The sequence below is a fragment of the Odontomachus brunneus genome, unplaced genomic scaffold (genome assembly GCF_010583005.1).
Source record: "Odontomachus brunneus isolate Ranch 3 - 2012 unplaced genomic scaffold, Obru_v1 Obru_scaffold_040, whole genome shotgun sequence".
Taxonomy (NCBI): Eukaryota; Metazoa; Arthropoda; class Insecta; order Hymenoptera; family Formicidae; genus Odontomachus; species Odontomachus brunneus.
The window spans coordinates 1755182-1777821 of record NW_022639490.1 but is presented as its reverse complement, the minus strand read 5'-3'; the positions used below and the strand labels follow the sequence as shown (position 1 = coordinate 1777821).

At 39.1% G+C, this 22640-nt stretch overlaps 2 protein-coding genes across 4 annotated transcripts in view; one reads left to right on the top strand and one right to left on the bottom strand.

Moving 5' to 3' along the window:
* Positions 1–670: 670 nt before the first annotated feature.
* On the top strand, positions 671–15726 carry LOC116844270. Of its 3 annotated transcripts, XM_032815566.1 has the most exons (10): positions 671–1303; positions 1461–9034; positions 9130–9795; positions 10771–11100; positions 11213–11723; positions 11921–12102; positions 12188–12335; positions 12452–12658; positions 13204–13319; positions 14825–15726. In XM_032815566.1, the coding sequence occupies exons 2-10, from the start codon at positions 1594–1596 to the stop codon at positions 14941–14943; spliced, it is 9720 nt and encodes a 3239-aa protein (XP_032671457.1). In that variant the 5' UTR covers positions 671–1303; positions 1461–1593; the 3' UTR covers positions 14944–15726. The 3 variants fall into 3 exon arrangements, with proteins under 3 accessions (XP_032671457.1, XP_032671460.1, XP_032671458.1); XM_032815569.1 differs by lacking the exon at positions 13204–13319 and having other exon boundaries at positions 672–1303; XM_032815567.1 differs by lacking the exon at positions 671–1303 and having other exon boundaries at positions 1320–9034.
* Positions 15727–15882: 156 nt separating this feature from the next.
* Positions 15883–22640, bottom strand: part of LOC116844274 (diphthine--ammonia ligase) — a 7373-nt gene continuing 615 nt past the window's right edge. The window contains exons 2-13 of the mRNA XM_032815588.1: positions 21722–21915; positions 21438–21622; positions 21283–21356; positions 21011–21191; positions 20763–20854; positions 20593–20683; positions 20323–20497; positions 20032–20199; positions 19595–19896; positions 19167–19494; positions 18946–19047; positions 15883–18772 (exon numbers count right to left, since the gene is read on the bottom strand). Of these exons, the coding sequence (XP_032671479.1) occupies positions 18468–18772; positions 18946–19047; positions 19167–19494; positions 19595–19896; positions 20032–20199; positions 20323–20497; positions 20593–20683; positions 20763–20854; positions 21011–21191; positions 21283–21356; positions 21438–21622; positions 21722–21836 (2118 nt within the window). The 5' untranslated portion in view covers positions 21837–21915 and the 3' untranslated portion in view covers positions 15883–18467. The remainder of the gene's footprint in view (positions 18773–18945; positions 19048–19166; positions 19495–19594; positions 19897–20031; positions 20200–20322; positions 20498–20592; positions 20684–20762; positions 20855–21010; positions 21192–21282; positions 21357–21437; positions 21623–21721; positions 21916–22640) is intronic.

The following is a 22640-nucleotide window of genomic DNA, read 5'->3' as shown; positions in this document are numbered from 1 at the left end:
ATCAATATTTCGGTCAAATACATGATTTTTTAATATTTAATTAAAATTCTCTGGGTGACTCACAAACCTTTTTAATGATACTTCATAACTCTTTATACGAAAGAATAGTTATCCAACCGGAGTTTTTTTCCGATCAAATACATACAAATTCCGCGCTCCGCTATTCCGATGCATGGATTTGCAACCTTATGGAGGATTCACACCGCGTCCGATGTCTGAAACGAATTTTATTGTAAACGAACCTAAATCCAAAGTATAGTTCTAGAATGTCCGCTACGAGCCGCCACTTTCAGGAGCGTTTTTCAGGAGAGTCTATGGTAAGCTAATAATTAAATCATATGTCTGCTTTGTTTTTCCTTCAAATTAAACAAAGGCAAACATATGATTTAACTGTTAACTTGCCAAAAAAAAAATTGAGAAAGTTGGCTTTTAGTGTGTGCGGTACGCTCAGTTGGGTAGAAAAAAAAAGTAACCAATTCTTACTATAACGTAATAAAAAACTGTAATATTAATAATTTAAACTTTAAAGACTAGAATACTTTTTGAATCATCTCATTATTATTATTTTTGCCGAAATTACAACTCGTTGAATCTCGCATTTTTATTCAAGCTAATTTATTTTAAACAAACAATTTTTAAAATTTTTACATGTATGTAATAACATATTTGTATTATACTATATGTATTTATTTTACTTATATCTTTACTAATATTTAAAAGAGAAAGACCGCTGCTTCAATTGTAGGTATTGCGATAAATTGCTACCTTAAATATCGTTGCACTTTGAAAAGGAGCAACGACACTGACGTCATTTCTACGAAAAAGAACGCTTTAGTGTAACACCTTCCGCGCGTTGGTACAAAAAGTTTGGCTGAAAAGAGAACGAATCTATTCATCAAAGATATAAAAAAAAAGGGAAAAATACAAATCTGCATAAAAAATAGCGAAGAGGATAGATAGAAGAAACATGTAAAAAGAGAAAAACATTTTATCATATTTTGGAATGTAATAAGTTAACCCCAACTAGGGGAATTTCATCTGCGTCAGTTATAATGCCGATTCGCGAGTTCAGAGAAAGAGAGAAGAGGCGTTGATTTGGCTAAGTATAATTTTGAAAACTGTAAAGTGCACTCACTCGTGCGCGTATCGATCCCGTTTGCTACAAAGTTGGACTGCTTCGTCTAGCTTCGGCTATATCGCGCGCATATTTGTGCATTCTGTGCAACTCGGCGTGCTGGCATGTATAGACGGGGGATGGCGTTGGTTATGTCGGGTGAAAACAAATAAACCACCAATGTGAGCGGTAAGTGGAGATTGTCGGAAATATCAGAGATATTTCCTTCTTTGCGTCGTCGATGAATGAGCGCACTCGTATTTAATCCCAGAGTGTGCAAAAATATAACGCGATCGAAAAGGATAGATCTACTTCAGAAATTTATGTATTTACGGTACATTTCCAGGAAAAGCTCTAAGTCGAGACTGCCTGGAATGTTCTATCTGTTCGCACTCAATTGAAGAAACCAAATAAATAAATGTACGACGGTGGTGGTGAGGGCGGCAGACACAACGTCCCCCGCACAGAACTTCTGAACAATGTCTGAGGACTCTAAAATGGGCCTGTTTGGCTCAAAGGATAGAAATCAAGAGCAGAAAGAAAAATCTTCCAAGGATAATTCACCGACCCATTATGCCCCTTACTGCATTGACAGCGACACAGAGACATATGACACTGAAGCATTGAGTGTGATGGACATCAATGATATCATCGGTGTGCAATCTGGTGAACAAGTTAGCGATTCAACACTGGAAAGCGAAATCGCTGCACTTTCACAGATCATCACAGACTCCAAGGTAGAATCGTCTCATCAATCAACAGATTGCAGGAAAGATACACAGGAAAATTCACCTAATGCACTTAGCCCCACATCTGATATTATTTGTCCAGCAACTGATAATTCAAGTATCGTTACAAGTATTGTCAATACCAGTGAGCCTAGTGTTATAACCAAGGAACGTATTATAGCCAGTACTCTTGAGGATCAAGAAGACACAACTGTTCCTGTGCATAACAGTGTAATACATAAGGAATCATCTTCAATTACTACAAGTGAGAGTATTTCCAACAGCACAGAACTAGATTCTGTTAAATATAGTGAAGCCTCTGATATAGATGCAATTGATAAATCTGATAAAGATACAATTGATGATGCGGCTTGCGTGTTGTCTTCCAATGATAAGCCATGTATTGAGACTGATTTATCCACTGCTGTGTTAGCTGATACTGTTCAAGATATTGTTCAAAGTAAGCAACAGTTAAATGCAACTTCTTCCATGGATTATAAGGAAGATATAGCTGAAAGGATAAAGAGCAGATTTATCGACGATGTAGTTGAAAGCCAAGACAAAGTGTCAGAATCCAAAAGTGAGGCAAAGCCTGTAATAACGACTGGTAGTATTAGCAAAAGTTTGCAATTGATAGGAGAGATATATGTATCAGAGGATTCTGAAGAAACTAGCGTGCATGGCAATGACTCTCCAAAAGACTCCTCATCTTTTTCTACTTCTAGAGCTCTATCATTTGATATTGCCGCGATACACCGAAATAAGGATAACTCTGAAGCAACTGACACGTCAAATACAGCAAATGTAAAAAAATCTTTGGAATCAAGTGATGGTGTCGATACGCCTGTTTCAGAGAAATCGAGCATCGAAATAGAAGATCTCGTTAGTAAAGAAACGGAAGATTTAAACGTAAAAATTAAAGATTCAGAAGATTCCAGTCAAACTGAAATATTACAGCAAAACAACTCGACATTCGAAGAAAAAGCAGAAGCAGAAGCAGAAGCAAAGTATAACGATGGCGAGGTATCGAGTGACGCGCATGAGCAAACGGAAAGTAATGCAGAAGTGAATAAGACGAGCATAATTAAAGAAGAATCGTCGGAACATCAGTCCCCCAGCGAAGCCTGTGCAGAAGCGACGAATGCATCTGTAGAAATATCTACTACGTCGCCTGAGGAAGCAACGCAAGATATAGAAAGAAATCAAGAAAGTAAAGTTGAAAATATCGAATCGGAATCAAACATATTGACGTTTGTTCCTGAAACAAAGGAGGATAATTCCGTGGCTCTTGATGGAAATGAATTATCAGATACGAGGGAGGTAAACGATAATTGTTCTGTCCTTGACAATAATACCAAAGAGCTCATAGAAGATGTGTCCACGTGCGAAAATAAAAATACTCCTTTAGAATCTGCAGATGATACTCAAAATACTACGCCAATTGAGGTGTCCGATGAGCAATCGTGTACGTCAGAAGTGATATGTAAAAGCAGTTTGTTTCAAGAATCCGACACTGCTGTGGAAAACTCTCTAACAACTCCAGAAACCGTTTCAACAGAGACAGCTGTCACGGAGGTAGATCTCGAGACGGCTGCTGTGATCGATGATAATCGAGATAACTTAAGCTTGGACGTCGATACGGAGAAAATACTTTCGTTAACGAACGACAGTGCATCCGAAGTTATATCAGGCGCAAGTAAGGACGAATCAGACTTGGAGGAAAACACGGTATTGGCTCATGAAACTATCGAGGAAAAGGAGATTGACGCTATAAGTAATAAACAATCTATAAGTAGTCATTCGTCGCATGAGCCAAGCTGTACTATAGATTCACATCCCGCGGATTCGTTAACACAAAGTGACGCAAATACAACGCTTACCAATACTAATGTTTCTAAGGACACAACAATTTGCACGGAAAAAAATACCTATGCTGAACCATTAGCCCCCGTGGAATGTCACGAGTCTGTTGAACAACTTCCGTCTGTATCAGAAAAGTTAGAAGTCTGTGAAATTAACGATGCTAGTTCTGAAAATCTACCCGGAGATCTCGCTCCTGTATCTGATGAAACGAGCAATGCGATCGAGAATATAGACATACCGTTATTTGAAGCTGAGAAGATAGAAGATTCGGAAGTGAAACCGGAGACGTCGCCGGACGTGAGTAAAAACAAAATATCGCCTATGGAGGAGATATCTGTGGAAGAAGTATCTCTTGTAAAAGAGATATCTCCTGTAAAAAAGATATCTCCTGTAAAAGAAATATCTCTTGTGGAAGAAATATCACCTGTGAAAGAAATATCACCTGTGGAAGAAATATCTCCTGTGGAAGAAACAGCTGCGAAGGAGATATCTCCTGTAGAAGATATATCTTCTCCACAGCAAACGCTTTATCAGTCTGAATTACGCGTGCAAAGTGAAGAAATTGATTCTTCCTCCGCACCAATGGAAAGTAAATCAACTGAGGAAAATATTATTCCCCCTAACGTATCATCAGAGAGAGATACAAGCCCGCCATTGGTTGATAATTCGGCGGTTGTAGAAGATAATGTATCGAGTTCTTTTGGTAGTGCATTGCAAAGAAAAAATAAAACTGAGAAGAATATCGCTGTTGAAATTCCTTTAAACAAAGAAGTCGAAAAAGCAGAGATTATATTGTGCGCAAATGAAGAAAAAGTGGAAGCTGAAGAACATACCCAGAAAGAAGAAGAAGCTCTTGATACAAATCTTTTGGAATTGAAAACTTCCGATGTCCAAATGATAAGCACTCAAGATGGGAACTTACATGATAATGAAGAAATACACAATGAAACTACGCCAGTAGTCGAGGAAGAAAAGAAAAAACCAACCAATGTTGATGTAGCGTTAATGAACGAAGAGAAAAATATGGAAGCTGAAGAATCTGTCGACGCTAACGTAGAGGACGCCCAGTCGAGCGACATTAGCCTTCCTATATTACAGGAAAGTTCGGAGAGAACAATCGAGGCGGATAACGAAGCACAAGATACTGACTCGAAAAATGATCTCAAAGAAGATGAAAGTATTTCGGACAACGTGAGTGGCGTCGTGGAAATGTTGGCTGAAGTACAAGCTTCGAGAGACGCGACAGACACGTTAACAAGTATGCTGAATAGTGCCAATGATGGAACGAATATCAAGAGTATGATGGAAGACGAAGGAAATGCGGAAGAAGCTGAAGCGAACGCGTTACAAGTTTCAACGGATTTGTCGTTAGAAGCGAATATCGAAAAGTTAGCTGAGAAACTGTCTCAAGATTCGGTATGTATGGACGATACGATCGCCACGCAGAATATGGACTCTCTGGAGGGACTTTTGGATCTTGATCTTATATCTGACGAGAATCCGTCGTTGAAGGACGCGAAGATTGAGGACAAGACCTCGGGAGAGACAGTAAGTAGGATAGTCGATATGGATCTTTTATTGGATCAAACGAATCAAAGCGAGACGAGCTTGACGCAAAACTCAGTGAATATGATCACCAGCTTAACGAGCAGAGACGAAGAAACGAGCGAAGCAACGGTTGAGCAGTTGATTAACGACCGAATTACTGAGAATGAAGCCAGTGAGTCGTTAAAGATGGACGGAGATATGAATGCGAAGCTGGCGAGCGAGAGCGCGGATGCTGAAAAGATGGAGGAACCTCTCAGGACGGACGGTAATTCAGAACCGAACGATTTAGACGTGGAGTTCGGAGATAACCGGCTGGAGTCGGTAGGTGATCTGGAGGAAGCCGAGGGCAAGCTGGAGTTGCCGCAAGATATGCTGTTGGAAAGTGTAGTGACTCAAGAGAATCTTGCCGATATGCCAACCGTCATCGAGAACTCGCAATCAAGCTCGGAGATCTCCGAATTGGAGTCCGCGGTAAAGTTTCTGCAGGAGTCCGAGGAGCAAACGATAGACTCGCCATTGGTGCTCTCGCCGAAGATGGTGGAGAGCGTCGTCGAGGATATCGCGAAGCAGGCCGACGCAGAGCTTTACGCGATGCCCGACGAAGCGGACAACTACACAGCCGCCGAATCCGAGTTGGCGTCACGTATTTCCATCTCTATCTCAGAAGCTGAGATCATATCGGAGGCCACGAAGCTGGAGAACGAGCGGAAGTTCGCGGCGCAGATACAAAATGCTGCCGGTGGCGACATGGTAGCAAAGCCGGTGGCAAAGAAGGACACCGAGAAAGCGGAGGAGGTAAGCGAAAAGGCCGAAGAAACGCCCGAAGAGACGGAGAATCAGACGTGTGCAAAGTCTCCCGTCGACCCTGCTCCCGTCGCGACTGATTCTCTAAATGTACAAGCGATGGAGGACTCACACGAGAGGAAAGAAGACATACCTAACATCAGGCCATTGTCGAATGAATGTATCTTAAAGGCGTGCGACCTCATTCCACGAGTGTCGATATTGGAAGAGCGGTTGAAGGAACCTCCCAAAATCGAGATACCCGTCCCCGACTCGACTAAGGTATTGGAGTCCATTATCAGTCCAAATGACAGTCTCCTCATACCAAAGGACTCCAGAGCCATGATGTATTCGAAGATGCTGGAATCGCCGAAGTCGGATAAGACCATTTCTGCGGAGTCGAAAAGCGTTGACACACCGCGCAAGGACTCCGAGAAGCACGACTTCGAGAACGTGGGCTCACCGCGGATAATCCTGAAGATCGCTAAGTCCGCGATCGCAGATTGCAGCGAGCCGCGGTCGCCGAAGAGCCCGAAAATTCGATCGGCCGCAAACTCGCCAAATCCGGAGGACAGTCCGGGTCAAAAGTTAGGTAAGATCAAACTGAAACTGTCGAAGGGCGGCCATCCCTCCATCATATCGAACGAGAACCTGGAAGAGATCGGTCAGTGGCACACCGATAGCATGTCGTCGTCGTTGTCCCCCATCGGTATGAAGATCAAACTGTCGAAGAGCGGAGACGCGTCCATCGTAGGTGCGACGACGGAGAGGCACGAGAGTAGTAATCTGGAGGATTCCAAAGAGACGACCAAGTACAAGTTTGAGGAGCCTAAGAGAACAGACTCGCCTATCGGCATGAAGATCAAGCTGTCCAAGTCCGGCGACTCGGCGTCGATCGTGCAGCAGGATACCAAGGAGATTCTCGGCAAGCATAAGGATAAACTGGAGATACCGCAAGGGAGTCCGAAGAGGACGGAGTCGCCGATCGGTATGAAGATCAAGCTCTCTAAGACCGGCGACGCTTCTATCATCCAGAGCGACTGGCAAGAAAATACGGAAGAACATAGGGAGGCCGCGCCGAAGCGCACCGACTCTCCGATCGGCATGAAGATCAAGTTGTCGAAGACTGGCGACGCATCTATCGTATCTCCGTCGGACCACGTCGCGGACGACGCAAAGGACTCGTCCACGAAAGCGAAGGAGAAACAGGACTATTCCGCTGAGCTGCCACAGAAAAGGACAGAGTCTCCGATCGGCATGAAGATAAAGCTGACCAAAGGTAAAGGAGGTGCAGCGTCCATCATTTCCGTGGACAACATCGAGGACACAAGGGACAAGCTCGAGATCCCCGAGCCACCCAAGCGCACGGAATCGCCGCTCGGTATGAAGATCAAGCTGTCGAAGAGCGGCGACGCATCTATCATACATTCTGAAGTCTCAGACGACATCAAAGAGACGAAGCACCGGGAGAAAGCCGAGGTAGCCGCGCAGGACATGGCGAAACCGACAGAGTCCACGGGAATTAAGATCAAAGTGACGAAGACGGGTGACACGTCGACATCGACTATATTACCAGACGTGATGGAGGAGCAGAACGCGCCCCAGAATTCCGAGTCCACCTTCGTCGGCAAGAAAATCAAAGTGTCTAAGTCGGGAGACGCGTCAGTAGTGAGTTGTTCCGGTAAGATAGAACAAGCGGAAGACTCAAGGCCGCGAGAAGCACCGGCAGAGGCGCCTAAGAGAACAGAATCTCCGCTCGGCATGAAGATCAAACTGTCCAAGACCGGCGACGCTTCCATCGTACAGAGCGAGGCCACCGCCGCCGCTTTCAGCGAGGATCAGAACAGGACGACGCGCATATCCGACGGGGAGCACGCCAAGAGCGATTCGTCGTCGAGCCTCGGCATGAAAATCAAGCTCTTCAAGACAGGCGACGCCTCGGTAGTGACCGAGACCGAGGTAGGCAGGAAAGATAAGCAGCAGAGACGCAACAAGGAGGTCTCCGAGTCGCCATTGGAAATGAAGATCAAGCTGTCCAAGACCGGTCATCCCACCATCGTGACGTGCGACAGTCACGAGACTCAAGGATCCTCCGCGCACAAGACCGCCAAAGAGTCTCCGACTACGGCTTCACCGGATCCTGCACTCGCGTCTTTCTCCCATAGATACGCGGAACACCACGCTCCGCACGTGGTTCACGCCAAAGATACTCCTCCGTTGAAGATCATCAAAGTCAGTAGCGGAAACAGCAACCAGTCTATCCTGCAGAGCGGCCGATCGGAGCTCACCATCGAACCGGTGATGCCGATGCAAATGCAGAGTAGAAAGGCGATGGATAACACGCTCGAGATGTCATCTAAGCGCAAGGACATCACGATCTCGCCGATCGAGAACAAGAAGTCGAAGCTGGAGGCGCAACTGTCGCAGATATTGCCGGAAGTCACTATTCAGCCGGTGATATGCCGGGACCAACAGAAGCAGCAGCAACAACAACAGCATCAGCAGCAACTGTTGTTTGATCCGAAGACCAGCCTAATCAGTCGGCAGCAGATGAACGTGATCAGTCAGGAGATCAGCATCACGCAGGTGCGACCTACGAAATCATCGTCGGACGTCTCGTCCATGGGTGACAAGCTCAAGGACATTCTGAGCAAAAACACGACCAGCTCACCGGTCGGATCGGATTGCGAGATTATCGAGCATCGACCCGAGCTGATAATCGTCAACGAGAACTCCAATTCCAGTCAAGATGTCGTAATAATTGAGGAGGTGCCGCCCAACAGAATGACCGACATCAAAGTGCCGAAGAAGAGGGGTAGACCCCGAAGAAATCCTCTGGCGCAGTCGTCCTCGCAAATGCTGATACCCAGGGATCCCTTGTCCCTGGACGAGATACAGCCAGTTCCACAAGTCGAACACCGAGAGAACGAGAGACCCAAGAGGACATGCAGGAGTCAAAAGAGTTACGCCCCGCCTAAGAGAGGCAGAGGAGGACGAGGTTTGTTTCCTTCTCGATTAATTTACCTTACGCATGCATATTTGGTCAGGTGGTGTTATCTCAATACTTTAATTCCTCCTTCGTTGTGTCTCTAGGTCGTGGTAAACGGAAATTGGATAACGTAGACGTTCCGCCTAGCAAGAAGCCTCGAATAGATCAGGATCTATCTTCTATAGAATCTTCGACGATGGCTGTCATCACTATTGATGAGACACCATCGTCAGAGGATACACTTCGGAAATCATCGGAATTATACAAGGCGCTGAAACAACCGCCTATAGATATCAAAGGCATGACCACCGTGCCTGGTAAAGGGAAGAAGGAATCAAAGGTCGCGGAAGTCTCCACAATTGCGACACAGTTGGATTCCAGCAGATTGTCGTGCAACATTATATTGGATAATTTGCCAAAACCGTCCACTAGTCGAGCGGCCATAGGCACCACAACGCCGTTGGACTCGAAAGACAGCGAACTGCACAAAAAACCGAGTGTAGAGAGCGTCGTTTCCGAAAAAATGCAGAAGATAACGGCAAATAAAGGTAGGATATCGTCGGACGGTTCGAGGACGTCCGAAATTAAAGAGATACCCACATTACCCGGACCCTCGAGCTGGTTGACACCGACGTCGAAGAAGCAAGTGGACGCGGTCGTCAAAAGCGGCGAAACGGTGTCGATGGTGCAAGTAATCGACGAGGAGACGAGGATGAGTGCTGAGTCCGGCTCCAGGTCACAGACACCGGCTAGGAATATACCAGTACCTGGTATGTATTCTCTCACATTAACATCAAATACTTTATAAATAGAAATTATATAATGCTAGAATATTATAAAATATTATGTACAATATAAATAATGATAATGGCATTAATTTTATGTCATTATTTATATTGTGTTTTAATGATAGGATAAATATCATTCGTTTTAAATATTCCACGTACACGTATAATATACGAGCATTCTGCTAATAGATATTTCAATGTAATTCCAGGTCAATATCCAAAATTAACGATGTTTGTTCGTAAAAAGAAATAACACTAGCATTGTCATGAGTTTAAGTAAACTTATTTTTATTCTCATCATCGAACAGCTGAGCTGGTAGACTTATTGGTACACATCCAACTCTCTAAGGGAACTAAAAATAGATCTTTTCTTGTGGCATGAGATGTCTCGCAAGTGACTTAATACGAAATTGTTGCAATGACGTGCTCAAATGCGAGGCGATTGCACATCGATTCTTATATTTGCGATATGTGTCGCGATTATGCTGTTCTTAGCAGCTCTGAAAACGCTCATACTAATTCGCATATCGTCTATATAAAAATGTACTAACGGCACAAGTTTCTATGTGATATTTGAGAATAAGTGTGTACTATGTATCGTTACGGTGTAGTATACCTTTATACTAAAGTTTCCCCGGTAAATATTTGTCGCACTTAAAATTCAGTGAATATGGATCAACAGAGAATAATGAAAAATTATCAAGAATATGATAATTTAGGTAACTTACTAACAACGCCAATGAAGTACGAATTCTTTCCTGTTTTTCATAAATGTAATAATTTTAATATGAAAGAATACATGCAGCCACGCACACAACAGATCATCTATTTATCGTATTAAATAAACTTAAAATATTTCTAACTTTTGTACGCTAATTAACAAAAACTCATATAAAAGACGATATATATATCGATTATATATGTTTAGAAATTAATTTTTGGCGATTGGTGTTACAGTTTCGGAGACAACGATAAATGAAGAATCTCAAGGTAGTGTCCTGAGCACTGCCACAACAGAATCTGAAAAAGTCAAAGTCAAAAATCGGAGAATGGAGATAAATTTTGATCCCGACGAAGGACCTTTCACTGTTGATAAAATAGCAGAGTACGAGTGGCCGTTGGATAGAAAAGGCGACACTTTCATGATACAGGAGCAGATATCTCAATATCTCGGCGTGAAATCTTTCAAGCGTAAATATCCCGATCTGAAACGCAGGATGGTCGATATGGAGGAGAGAAATTATTTGAGAGAAAATGCATTGGTCAGCGAAGCAATGTGTGATATGGGTAAAGTTCATCGTTTTTTCTATGTTTTTAAAAGAGAATATAACTTCGGTCGTGTATGAACATTACTTTACTTAATTATACATTTACCTTATCATTCGCCGTATTATTGCAGGATTAACTGCAGTGTGCAGTTCAGAAGTGTTGGACGTGATGTGCAGCGACTTTCCGGATCAGTACGAGGAATATCGTAAGCATATGCGCGAGAAACAGGCCAAGGAACATTCCAAGAAGCAGAAGGAACTAACAGCTGCAGCAAACGCGGAAAGGAATAGGATAGATCTCGCGGAAATGGCAGTGCAGTCCGCGATGACGTGGAACGCTAGCTTGAACAAAGCTCGCAAGGAAAGCCGCAAGTATTGTTTAGATCTGCAGACTTTTACGATTCACGTGCCAAAGAAGCCACAAAAAATTGAAACGGAAAATAAAACGAGTCATTATCCGGTTGCGTTGATACCGGGCCAGTATACCGATTATTATCGGGAATACACGTCAGCGGAATTGAGATACTATCCCCTCAACACTGTCCTGTACGGGCCTACGCGGCCTAACGAACGTAAACTCGATAGTCAGTCCGAAGGTTCTCAAAGCGACAGCGATAGCGAATCATCTTCTGACGACTCTAGGTTGGTAGCAATATCATCAAACTTTGCAAACCTCTTTAAATCAATTTGGAGTTAATTTCCTTTATGTTGAAACATAAAATTTCTGAAATATTAGGCGGCCGAGAATTAAGTTTAGGATTTTTAGTTTGGAATTTCTTTAATTTTAATTCGCTAGGATGCAATAATTTTTAAAATATAGATTATTTTATTGAATACAGTTCATCGTCCAGTGAAGGTACACAGGATACAGAAGGATCTCAGTCGACTATGGACGATGTCGACATGGAAATAGTCACTCAGAAAGACGACGTAAAGTTGAAATGCAAAATGTGTCTGAAAGTTCTGAATAAACATAATAAAAATGAAATATTAATACAGTGCGGCACTTGCAACGGAAACGGTAAAAATCGCACGTTGCATGTAAATACTTTTTTTTCCTCAAACCAATCAAAATAATTTGCTGTATGGTGATATTGTACTTTCAGTTCATCCATCCTGTATAGATTTAACTCTGGATATGGTCCCTCATATTCAATCATACGCTTGGCAATGTACTGATTGTAAAACGTGTGCGCAATGTCACGATCCTGCGGATGAAGACAAGATGCTCTTCTGTGATATGTGCGATCGAGGGTAAGTTACACGCGCGTTATATTTTTCACATGGAATTTGATAAATTGATAAATGTAACTCCGATCAATTGAACGAAAGTTTCGATATAGTATAATCTAATCCTGTATGATTTTCAGGTACCACATCTATTGCGTCGGCTTGCGACGTGTACCACAAGGGAGATGGCATTGTCAGGAATGTGCTGTTTGTGCAAATTGCAGCTCGAGGGAGCCCGGCGGTGCGAACTCTGACAGGAACAGCGTCGCGCAGTGGCAACACGAGTATAAGAAAGGCGAGAAAAATACTCGAGTGTATGTCTCTACATTCTGTGTTCCATGTTCGAAGTGAGTACACCTCTCGACATTATCATTCACCTCACATACGCTGAAACATGGTTGTTTTGAACTATGCTGAGCTTCAGTTGCTTAAAGATTTTCATCGCTCTTACACTGTAACACTTTATCTACATCCTGTTTTGTCTTTAATTATAGATCTCAACATTTGTTTTTGTCTCTATCTTATCATTTAGCTATCAGTTAATGTTATTATTAATTAAGATTTATTTGCGGCAGCAAATTCGATCAAATTAAATATTTTAATTTACCTATAATTAATGTATATTATATAATTGGAACACATAAATTTATTAATACACTTTTTTTAGTTAAATACGTAACATTACTGTATATAAAGTGTCTCGAATCTACAATGTTATTCTGAAAAAAGGTTCTAAGACACTATATATTTATAGCTAAATGACACATGAGTAGTGTATTATTGTGTGAAATACCTTTAACTCCTTCTGCCGCGTGCTAAGCACCGCTATAATTCTATAATATTCCTTTTTTACCTGAATTCACTAACCACATGATCTTTATGCAATAACAAGGCTGTGGCGAAAGGGTCGCTATTGCCCACACTGCAGTCGCTGTCATACCGCCCAAAGGCTCGACCTGGAACCGAATCTAGTGCATTGCAGCGCATGTGACAAGTATCTGCACTTAGGTATCGACACCAAATCTCATATGACTCTGTTAATTAATCGCGATAGAAGCAGAAGAGCTAATTAAAGCCTGAGCGTGTGAATTTTTATAATAACTATGATTCATATTAATAGTCATGATTTGGAACTTGTCTCACGTAAGATACTCCGATCTGAATGTAGAGTTAGATCTAAGTTTTTCAATAGAATCATCATGATACATCATTTGATATAATCTATAATCGCGACTCAACTGAGAAACTCAGATCTAACTGTATACTCATATCTGTGTACCTCTGTATGTGAGACACAGTTTTAATGGCCATTAATATAGATACGTATCGTTGAAAAATACACACGAATGCGCGTAAAATGATACGCCAAAATAGCTCTTTGTGATGAGTAATTTTACAAACAGATTTATGTATGAAAGTAGGAAACATTTGATCTTCAGTATTCCCCTCATAAGCTATCCAAAGTGGATCTTGCAATAACTTGAAAAAGAGATCGCACTTTCCAACATTACTTTTAATTATTGTACATGTTTACGTGTCTAGACAGCTACGCTTGGACTATAATTGGCCTTTCGCGTCTTATTGTGATTTTAGATCAAAGAGCTTCTCTTCATTTACTCTATTTTCTTAATTAACACTTGGAGCATCGCGTGCACACGGATCCATGTCAGTGGAGGATACACGCATACATGCACATACATACACATACATGGATCCATATATATTAGCGCGCTTATATTTTAAAAAACGTCTTATCATTGCACGAATCTGTGCATAATTAGCTTTGATTAATAAGACTTATCATTAGAAGCTGAGCACACAGATTCATATAGTAGTTTTCATGTAATAATTTAGTGTCTTTCTCCTTTATTTCTTAATTAGAAATTATGCTACTATGAAGTACAATTTCTAATTGTATTTCATAGCAAAACTTGAAATTATACTACAAGAAATTGTAATACTATGTATTTACGGATACTTTATCGTACAATTTTCTTGATGCTTAAAGTGTCTTCATTGCATGTTGTGATGTAAGAGCATTTGCATTGAATTTTATTTGATCATTGCTATCTTAGAGACCATATCTGAATGATTTACTATCTAATACACATTGATTTACTGCCTGTATGTACTGGCATTTTTCGTCTTTTTGCTTCCTCTGCAATGTAAGAATTATAAATTTTAATAAAATCCATGGTAAAGAGATATCTAAGTAAAAAGTTTAAAAAAATAATTCCACCATGGTAATTTGTTTTCGCGATAGCATGTCCATGATTTAAGTTTATTTCTAAAGTTATTTTGAATCGAGAATTTTGTTCAAACAAAGTAGAATGTATCCAGAATCTGGATTGAATGTTTTATAATGTAATAGATATATATTTGTAGTGAACACGTGTGAATATAAATTCAAAATTAATCATTTTTATTCTTCAGCATTAAAAATTCTTGTGGAAATTCTTGTGAAACCTTATTAGGCACACAATTGTATTGTAATAATATGTGTATTTTTTCAGATTGCGTGGAGACCAAGGGAATAGCGTTTGATAAAAAAAGTTATCTGTGTGATTTCTGTACACCGTCGAATCGTCAGCAAGTGGCAAAGCCCATATCACCGAAGATACTCAAAACGTGAATTATCATTGAATAACGTATCACTATGCGTAGAAATGGGGAGACCATTGAAAATTGTATAATAATTATATTAGTGAAATGTAATTATATTATATTAAGCACTATATATAGCGCATTTTTATCGGACGATTATATTTACAAATGAGAGTGCACATGAGATTTTCTCCTTGAGTACTTCATGTGAACGTGTCGTGCTGTACATATTTACAATATCAATAATTTAACTCGTAAAACTAAATTTTTACCATGTGTACCTTTGAGTCAAATATCGCGAATAGTCGTATAAAGGAAAGGGTAAAAAAATCAGCTTTGGCTGCAGATGAGTGTCATGAAACTCTTACAAAGTGGAATATATAAAATGTACGAAAGTAATACACATTTGACTATTAATTCTTTTGCAAATTTGAAGTTGATTTTTGTATACCATACCATAATGTGTATTGATGAAGCATACAATTTTCTTTATAGTACTTTGACGTACATTACATGATGTAACATTATACAAACATATAATGTTACAACACCAAATCAAAATCTTTATTGTTTAAAATAAATAAGTGATTTAGAAAATCACTATGCGTAGGATAGTTTGTGTTTTAAGGAGTTATGATTTTATATTTCATTTAATGGTACTAACAGAATGAAAATGACCTTTTATGCAACATATCTGATTTGCGAGCCTTGCAAACGCAGAAAAAAAAACGAATAATTCTTTTTTACTGTTTATATTCTGCAATGTATAAAGAAAATATTATCGTTATAAAGACTAAAATTTTTTTTTCGATTACCGGTTTTATTTGCGTTCCTTGCTTCGCATTACTAGCTCTAATATTTCTGGAAAGAGATGCCACATGCGTATACAATTTAGAAGGAAAACTAATAAAATACGAGACCAGTCGCAGTTTTCTTAAAAATATATATCACTTTCTTTATTCTCTTCTTTTACGACATAATCCTCGGATTAGTGCTTTTGTTGCGAGAGTTAGATGCGGATAAACATTCTCTTCTTTTTTTCCCTGTTTTTACATACGTATCGTAACGCAGTATCCACATTTTGAACAGTGCGCTCCATTCTCTTTCACGCATACATACATTCACACACACACATTCGAGACGCACGCGAGATACACTCTTTTTTTTTTTTCTTTCTCTTCGTGTCAATCAATTTTTTCGCTGGAGATCGATTATAATATATTTAGATCGTGTTAGATTATGTTGCATTATGTACACACAGGATAACGACGGCAATTGCGACCGTTAAAAAAATGAGCAAGTTGTTGCAAAATATAAACTTTGGCATGTCGTTGCATCAACCTTGTATATCAGTGTCAAAGTAGTCTCATTAATTTGCACTGTAACGCGCCTATACAGAATACCTCTTTAAAGCAATGACATACGCGCAAAGAGTGCGGAGTGGCCGCGCAGCATCTCGCTAAGTGAAATACGTGGCTTTTGCAGATTTTTCCCTTGTTTTTTATATATATATTTTTTTTTGCTATAAATCGCAACGCTGTTTCTCTCTCGGCCAAGAATCGGTCGGCGATACACGATCAATGATCGTAGGTTGCCAGTGACGTAATCGCGAGAACGAAAAACCTCGTCAAGAGGAAGAACGTGATGCATACTCCTTGTGTATATCGTGTTGCATTGTATTGTAATTAAAAAGCACATGTTTTGCTATAAACGCTCACGTATTACATCTCAATTTCTTCCTCTCGACGCACATCTACGACGTACATCTACATCCCTCCCCTGTTCTTTTCCTCTTTCTTTTCGTCTCTCTCTCTTAAAATTCATGTTAAACGTCGAGTGCTGCTAATAAAGTGACCGTGCGCGATTCGACTTGCTCGGAGAAACGTCACACACACAATTATAACACTCCTCCGCACGTGATTACAACATTGTTAAAGTAAAACATACTTTGAGCAAAGAAATAAAGATAAAACAAAACGAAACGTAGCGTAACAGCAGTACGAGTCGTACATACGTACGACGTGCGCACGTACGTGAATTCTTTCACTAACGTGCAATCGCGTTGTTGAAGAGCACTTACGCACTATAACAGGACGGGTTCATAGTTCAGAATTGCACTTGACCCGCCATTGACTAGTAGTCGGTATACAAGCTAATATAAGAGTCCGTTCTTTCCAGCTGCACTACTTCTAATTCTTTCTACGTATCTATGAAAAACACGTGTAATCCCCAGAATGAAAACGAGAAGAATTACGAAAAGTTAGAGTACAGCTGAAAGGAACAGCGACGTAACTATGTTATCGAGAAGTGTGTCGAGCGAACAGTAAAAAGTATTCCGTACTTTCTTGTCAACAATATTTGCCGGTATTTCAGAATATCAAAAAATATTCCTCTTGATAATTAAACGAGAAGCAGTAGATAGATACAGTTCTGTTATACATTGTGTGAGAGTGTGATTTATAGATATATTCTATAGATACATAGATATAATTATAGATAAAATCATTGTCATTATATTATTCCAGATAAAATCACCGAAGTATATGATATACTACAGAATACAATGGGTAATACATAGACTAACGATTTTATAGAAACGCAACCAGAATCGATAGTCACCAAATCCTGTAGAAATTTTGGTTTTCGATTCTTTGCCTCATAATATCATTTAAAATTTTCGCCATTTTTATTTCTTTCTCTTTTTGAACTAATATAAAGATAAAAGAATTACTAACAAATATCATGTCAATACGGAATACTGCTACTGCCACGTCAAGATCGTCAACTCACGCACGAAACGTGAGTAAATACTCAGATACCGATACATAAAGCGAAATAGCATCGAGAACAGCGAGCCGTTTCGACCACGACCGAGTTTCTTATTATGCGCACATAGGAAAAATTAATGGTGCGTATTTTGGTGCCGTTGTAACGCTGTTTTTTTTTTCACCATTCTTCGTCGCAATCCAATCACGTCGAACTAATCGAACAGCGGTGACTGTGACGAGGGTGAGTAGTGGGCAGAGTCGTGGATTTAAAAAGGACATGTCCAAAATGTCGATCTTTCAATTCTTTGTTCACACGACCAATGCTACATTTATAATACTTTCTCAAGTATTCTACAAGATAAAGCCGTAAAAGCTCCCAATCTCTATCGCACAATGATCCAAATACCGCTCAATATTTCCAAAGCGTGTATTAAATTCGTTATTTTTTCTCCCACTGAGTTCTCGACTATCGTAACTTCGCAACATGAAAATCTGTTTTTAAGTTTCTTGTGTTTTTAGAAGAATACAGACTATATAGTCTGTATTCTCCTAAAATATAAATAAAATAAAGTATATATCGAACGTTCTTTGAATCAACAAATGATAATATATATTACAGAAAACAGCATTTTGCTCGTTTTTTCTCAGTTACCGCTTCGATCAGTTCGAGTGACGGAAACAAATCGCCGAGAATATCTCAGATTCAAATCCCTGTGCGACTTTATCCTAAATGCGCGCTTCAATCCTGACGAATAATTGACAATGTAAAAAACAATTTGAGTATTTACTCGTGTCTAATACCGCATATAGACAAGAAAGTGTTGAAATTGTGTAAGTGAGTAGCCGGTACAATAGTAATCACTAGATTCGCTGTAGAAAACTTCGACAACACACTGTGGACGAGGTTCGGGCCCGGTGAGCTGCCGACCTTGTAAAATATTCGCAGGTTACACGTTGGATTCGCGCTTTGCGAGCCTTTTGTGAGCTTGCATAAGACATACTCGAACGCTTCCACCAGTTCATTCGCAGTCAGCTCTGTGGATGGCAGACACGCCTCTGTAGCTATATTGCCGGTTGAATTGGACGAACCTGTTCATAAAATAAAGTTTTGTTATGATTTTTATAACAAGATTCTCGATACTTCTAAAATATTCTCTTTAGTATCAGTTAAATATTTACGGTAAAAATGTTATAGAGATAATTTTCGAGAATATATACGCGAGAATATCGAGTGAATAAACGATTCGCTAAAAGAAACTTACGGGTACACATGTAACAAACAATCGCTGAAACAGTATTTTCGTAATTCCACCTACGCCTAATGGCTACCTTAAAATTACCCACGCATCTTCCCGTTTCCTCGTCTGCAATTAAAACATTATTTAAATTACATACAATTCATTGAGACATGTGCGTAATGATTGTACGATCGGTATGGTTTTCACGTTACATGTGAATAATCAAATTCATGTCTTTTACGTACATTCAAATCTCTTATTATCCCTATGAGCCCAAACGCACCACTCGACCTGAGCACCACGCGGCAGATTTGGTACAACGATATAATCTACAATGGCGTTGTTTGATTTCTTCTCCCATTCCTTCCTCGCGTCTGCTATGTAACTGGGGTGCGTCAGGAAACAGATGCCTTGCACTATGTCTCTGAGATGTGTATTCGCGTCCATAGCCTTAAGAATACGATCTATGTGCCTCATCGTTAAGCGGCACTGCCGTTTAATGTTCAAATCCAAAAGAGTCATATTACCAGGTATCAAAGGTATTTGCCCGGCGACCGAGATAATATCGCCCACCTATTGAAGATATTAATTTTCTCATTTCAATCATTTAATTTTTTTTAATTTGCAAAATTATTTAAATCTTTCTTCTTCCAAAGTACAGAATTGCACTTACACGAACAGCTTGGGAGTAAGGTCCAATGTTAGCAGGTGCCCAGTGACTTATACTTTGAACATGCATCGTGTGTCGTTTATGAACATTCTTGTCTCCGTACTCTTGGTTTTCTTTGTATGCTGTTGCGTCCAGCACTATGTGTACGTTCAGGGGACATTCCACGCATACACGAACCGGTGGATTTCTTTTGCCCAACCAGGAAGTGTACACTTCGTTTATAGCCTTGTAACTAGACATGTCTTTTATGTATAACGTTACCGCGACGATATCAGATATTCGCAGATTTTCGTCCTCAACTAAAGCTGCAATTTGGGTGAAAGATTGTATGAAATCCTCTCTAGATACTTCTTATACTTGTTATATGTTAAACTATTAGATTTATATAGGAATAATTGCTAATCTAAAAAGTACATAATTAAGATGTAAAGTTCACCTACTGCTTAATTTTTCCAGTGCCTCTTCTACAGAGGATGTGACGTCCGGACGTTTCCCTGCGATACCACCAAACCAAAACCATCCTCTCTGATTTCTATTGACAACTGGTGTGTCTGGGTAATCCTCTTCCTCGTACAAGATCTCCATTGGGCTTGGAGGATTAAATGGGCCTGTACACATTCCGACATATACATGTACAAGTATCCAAAAAGTCTGATATCTCTTTTACAATTTGTAGTATACCATAAATTACAGAGGTGTTTTCGCTTTTTTCGTGTACTCTTTTTACATACCGGAGTTCGATGTCTTCAGACTATTATTTCCGCATTCGTGCTCGTCATTTTCGTCATCTGATAAATTACAGCCATCGTGCAGCACCGGACCAACTATTTCGGCAATGTAATCTTGAGATGTTTTTATCGAGACTGTTTTCAACCTTTCCGCCAGGCTTAATTTCTCCATACCGTTCTATAAAGTAAGAAAAAACTCTTTATTTTAATACCATAAAAAAGATTATATATCTAGAAATTATTTGTATAATATATAGGAAAATGGCAACTTACACTCTTCTCTTGTAAACGAATTTTTGTAAAATTAAGGTATCCTACAGGCGCTATGTCGTCACATGTATGTACAATGCTCTCATATTCATCACTAAACCACAAAATAAAGATAAAATTAAAGGTTGTTAATCATGTTACTTATGAAACACAAGTACGATCATGTAACTCACATTACAATGCTCTTTCCAAATAAAGGACAATCTAAAGTAAAAGTTTCATATTCTCCACCTTCTCCGCATATGTTTACTCCATACTTTTCTTTCTGTAAACATAATGTCTCTCATAACTATTATATTGTTATAAAAATATTAAAGATAGTAACAAGTTTCAGAGAACGCAAATGAAACAAGATACAAAGGATCAAATTATTAGAAATTCAATAATACTAATATGATATAATAAAAAATGTGTGACTTACTATCCTGACAAGATGGGTTTGCATTTCAGATATAGATTTACCCAAATGCTTAGGCTCAAGACCCAAGGCTGCAACTTTAATCAATACTGCATTAACAGAACTCTGTATCATCTCCATTAACAGCTGCTCCTGATCCCGTCTCCATAAGTACGATATGGAAATAAGACCTAAACGACTGCAGCTGAAAGAAGAATATTATAAATTACTTGTTTGAATTAAAGTAAAATAATTGAGATAATAAGTGAAATAGTTTATATAAGTAAAATAATTACACATTTTCTACGCGAATTCGTTGATAATCACTAAGAATAGCACCAGATGACACAGCCTCTATATTTTCACGCTCCTAAAAATATATATAGATCATTAGTGCTATAATATAGTTATTTGATATTATGTGTGCATATATATAAAAAATATAATTTACCTTTACTTTGCTCAAAAGTCTAAAAAGATCCTCAACTTCATCATTTTCTGTAGGGCAATAATATTTCTCTTGCATTTTAGATCTACCAAATGTTGGTTCACGATACATAGGCAAACCCATAGCCTTAGCAATGTACTCAACACCCTGATAGCCTACCGTTTGGTACATGAACGAGTCTAAATCATCTGGAAATATTGTGTTACATTTATATAATACATCTGCACAATTTGCAATATAAACTGCTAGTCAAGTATTTGAATACAATACAATCTATCTCCTGATACCTTTTCCAACAGGATACAAATTCGCTAAAGCCACAATTTCATGGCCAGCTGCTACACATTGCATCATATTGAAGCAAGAATCCTTGCCACCACTAACTAGCGCAACGACCCTCATCTTTTATAGATTGTGATTGGGTCTCTTGAGAGATAATTATGACTAAAATTAAAGCCGATTTATCTGTTTAGACAATCATCTGCAATAAAAGTAAACATACAGATATAAAAATATAGTTTATAATATTTATAACTTAAGGGCTGTAATCTTAGGAAATATATAACATAAAGTAATATTCATCAAACATTTAGCCAATAATAATAGTAATACAATATAATAATTATTATAACAATAATAATAACTGTATTAAATAATTATATTATTATAATTTAATAATTATAATAATAATAGTAATCATAGCAATAGCAATACTAACATAATGCTATATCTATAAATATATTCTAAATTCTATATAAATACTGAAAAACCAAAATTAGTATATCAGAGTTGATTTAATATTTTATAGCGCTAAACATATTATTTCTTCCTTGTAAATATACCTTACCTCATTGTACTTATTAGTGCATACCTACAATTTATATAGATAGAATAGATAATAGACTATGATTTTATAATAGCATTAAAATATCACACACACTACTTATAATAACCTACATGACACTACACATTTACATATAATAAACAATTAACATGCATTGAATATACATATATTAATACGATAATTAGGGCGTTTAAAAAGTAAAGTCATAAAAGTGTGAAGCATCAGCTAAGCGTGTGTATGAATGAAAAGCCGCGAGCACGCGATACAGAAATATAAGCGTCGAAGGTAATACGATTTATTTGTTAATATATATGTGTGTGTATATATATATATATATATATATATATATATATATATATATA

Bases quoted from the DNA above. Each gene is read 5' to 3' on its own strand.
- LOC116844270 (XM_032815566.1), top strand. From the start codon at position 1,594: ATGTCTGAGGACTCTAAAATGGGCCTGTTTGGCTCAAAGGATAGAAAT. The intron at 11,101-11,212 runs GTAAAGTTCATC...GTATTATTGCAG, and splicing joins CGAAGCAATGTGTGATATGG to GATTAACTGCAGTGTGCAGT. The intron at 12,659-13,203 runs GTGAGTACACCT...TGCAATAACAAG, and splicing joins TTCTGTGTTCCATGTTCGAA to GCTGTGGCGAAAGGGTCGCT.